Raw genomic sequence first — 2,406 nt, 5'->3', positions numbered from 1 at the left:
ATTGGAGTTGTGAAGAAAGCACATTAAGGGGGAGTGTTGGAATTAATGTACTTTCTACTTATCTCTAGAGTATTCTGGTTTAGTTGTTAATGAGGTAGTTAGCTGTTGTAACAGCTAAGTTAATGTTGTATTAGAGTTCCAATGCAACTCTTCAGTTTCTAAGATAGAATTGTCTAGAGACCTAGGCTGCATATAATTTTCCCCTGCTGTTGTATTGTGGCAACAATTCAAATCAATAGAAAACAAGAGCTCTGCAGTAGCAACTCAAAAACCTTTGTCTCCATATCACTTTTGTATATAGATTTCCTTTTTCCCATCTGTTACCAGTCTAACAAGAACTTCTCTGTCCTCCACTCCTCCCATGACTGCAGTATGAAGAATGGTTTGCCCTTTATGATTGACCAAGTGACAAGAATCAGGTCGACGTCGAATAAACTCTTCCATTACTTTGGTTTGGCCTGCATAGGCCGCAACATGGAGAGCGGACATTCCAGATCTGTCTAACATATAAGTAACAGAAGTACTACCTTGCACCAGCACTCGACTAGCTTCAACGTTCCCACTTAATGCAGCATAATGTAAAGGTGTCCACCCAAGTTGATCAGTTTTTGTGATTGTCTCAGGATACTTACCCACCAGATCCTTCACGATTACTGAGAGGTGATAACATCCATCAATTAGGATTAACTTGGGATCGAGAATGAATAAGTTAATTAATCGTCAAAGTAGAAACATAATTCTGGAGTAATAAACGAATAAGCCTTTGTAATTTATATCATAATCATGCAATACCTTCAGCTTCTTTATCAGTAAGATTAACGGCGGCATGCAGAGCTGTCACACCATTGATCCCTTCAAAAGACGGAGGTACTGAACTTTTGATGAAAACATCAGCTGCCACTAGAAAGTCCTGACGAATAGCGACGAACAACGGGGATTCGTTGGAGTTGTTAGTTAGTCCACATAGTTGAGGATTGGCCTCCACTAACAGCTTGACAACTTCGAAGTGACGATATCGAGTAGCAACATGCAGAGCCGTATCTTGATTCTTATTAGTCATTTGAAGCAACTCCTTTTGAGCTTCACCATCACTTTGTCCTCTTTCTTGATCAGCTCTTCCATTGTGCAGCGTTTTCGGCTGATCAATCAGCAACCTAACTATTTCATTGCAACCGGCTCTGGCAGCAACGTGCAGTGGAGTGTCACCCTTCTTGTTGACGGCCCAAAAGAGCTGAAATGATTGCTCGTCCAGTGGGACTTTTTTGAAGAATTCTATTTGCTTGAATTCAGCGGCGATGTGAAAAATATTGCTCTCGTTTGGCGTCTTCCACTGCTACAAAAACGTTATCATATGACACTTATCAGACAACTTTTTAGGGTTCCCTACTTGTCTGATGAAGTGAACTGTTATATAAAATGTAAAGTTACAAAGTTTTGTTGTCTGACGACACAAAATTGTCATGTTATATTTCAAGAGTTCAAAACACAACAATGATGCTAATTTTTTGTTGTATGATTTATGAAAATTTTGGCGGAAGGATTCCCCCCATCACCAATTTGAAAGTCGTGCAAGATGCAAAATGTTTGGACAATAGACTTTTATTTTTTTGTTGTATGATGTTGTTACAATTTATACTAGGTAATACCTAGTGCAAGTTTAGAAAATATATACAGCAGTTTAAAATATTCTGTTGTGTGACTGGAAAATCTGGTGGCATGCCAAAGTCGTTTTGGCTCCAAAGTTTGCCTCCATTGATTTGGTGTGCAATCAAATCAATAACTACGACTCAACCAAAACCTATAGCTCAACCAAAATATCCCTCTCTCGACATCACACTCTCTCAACCATTCAAGCCACATATAACATTCTTGTTCATTCCCTCGCGCCTCTGAGCTCTCTCCATCCCAAAAACACATAGCTCTCTCTCTAAACACCCAGCCTCTCTCTCTCAGCAAACTCTCGAGCCCTCAGCTATCTCTCCCTAACACCCGCGTGAGCCCTCAATCACTTCTCTCTCACTCAGCCCCTAACCATAACATTCTCAGCAATCTCCCCTAATTTCAAAAACCCAATTTTGATTTCAGATCGATTCTTTCCTGGACATGATGATGTCGCTGATGTCGTCGCAACAATCTTGATATGGAATCGTATGTGTTTTTCATCATCATCGTCAGAGAATCTAGTAATCTTCTCGTCATGGTCTCCTCTTTGCCCTAACATTTTGATTTTCTAAATTTTGGGATTTTGATTTCTGATGCTATTGCTTCCTTTGTTGCAGATGAAAATCAAAATTGTGGTCGAAGACAGAGGAATAGGAAGTTGCAGTGCAAACCAGAGCCCCAAATTGAAGAGTTGAAAATGGAGAAGGTGAGGCTGATACCATGGTACCCTTCTCTCTCTCTCTC

At 40.1% G+C, this 2,406-nt stretch overlaps 2 protein-coding genes across 2 annotated transcripts in view; one reads left to right on the top strand and one right to left on the bottom strand.

Annotated features, from left to right (window-relative positions):
• Nucleotides 1–285: 285 nt before the first annotated feature.
• LOC101306029 (ankyrin-3-like) lies at nucleotides 286–1,753 on the bottom strand. The gene is made up of 3 exons (XM_004295653.1): nucleotides 1,748–1,753; nucleotides 793–1,330; nucleotides 286–653 (listed from the first exon to the last, which is right to left on the bottom strand). Exons 1-3 carry the CDS (start codon nucleotides 1,751–1,753, stop codon nucleotides 286–288), a joined length of 912 nt encoding a protein of 303 aa, XP_004295701.1.
• Nucleotides 1,754–2,078: 325 nt separating this feature from the next.
• The window catches only part of LOC101305740, a 3,662-nt gene continuing 3,334 nt past the window's right edge, over nucleotides 2,079–2,406 (top strand). Inside the window, exons 1-2 of the mRNA XM_004295652.1 lie at nucleotides 2,079–2,183; nucleotides 2,280–2,385. Coding sequence (XP_004295700.1) covers nucleotides 2,141–2,183; nucleotides 2,280–2,385 — 149 coding nt within the window. The 5' untranslated portion in view covers nucleotides 2,079–2,140. The remainder of the gene's footprint in view (nucleotides 2,184–2,279; nucleotides 2,386–2,406) is intronic.

Source organism: Fragaria vesca, linkage group LG3 (assembly GCF_000184155.1).
Source record: "Fragaria vesca subsp. vesca linkage group LG3, FraVesHawaii_1.0, whole genome shotgun sequence".
NCBI lineage: Eukaryota > Viridiplantae > Streptophyta > Magnoliopsida > Rosales > Rosaceae > Fragaria > Fragaria vesca.
Note: the sequence above shows the minus strand (reverse complement) of the source record. Positions and strands in the feature narration are given on the sequence as shown.

Bases quoted from the DNA above. Each gene is read 5' to 3' on its own strand.
- LOC101306029 (XM_004295653.1), bottom strand. The intron at 654-792 runs GTATTGCATGAT...ATCACCTCTCAG, and splicing joins TACTGATAAAGAAGCTGAAG to TAATCGTGAAGGATCTGGTG.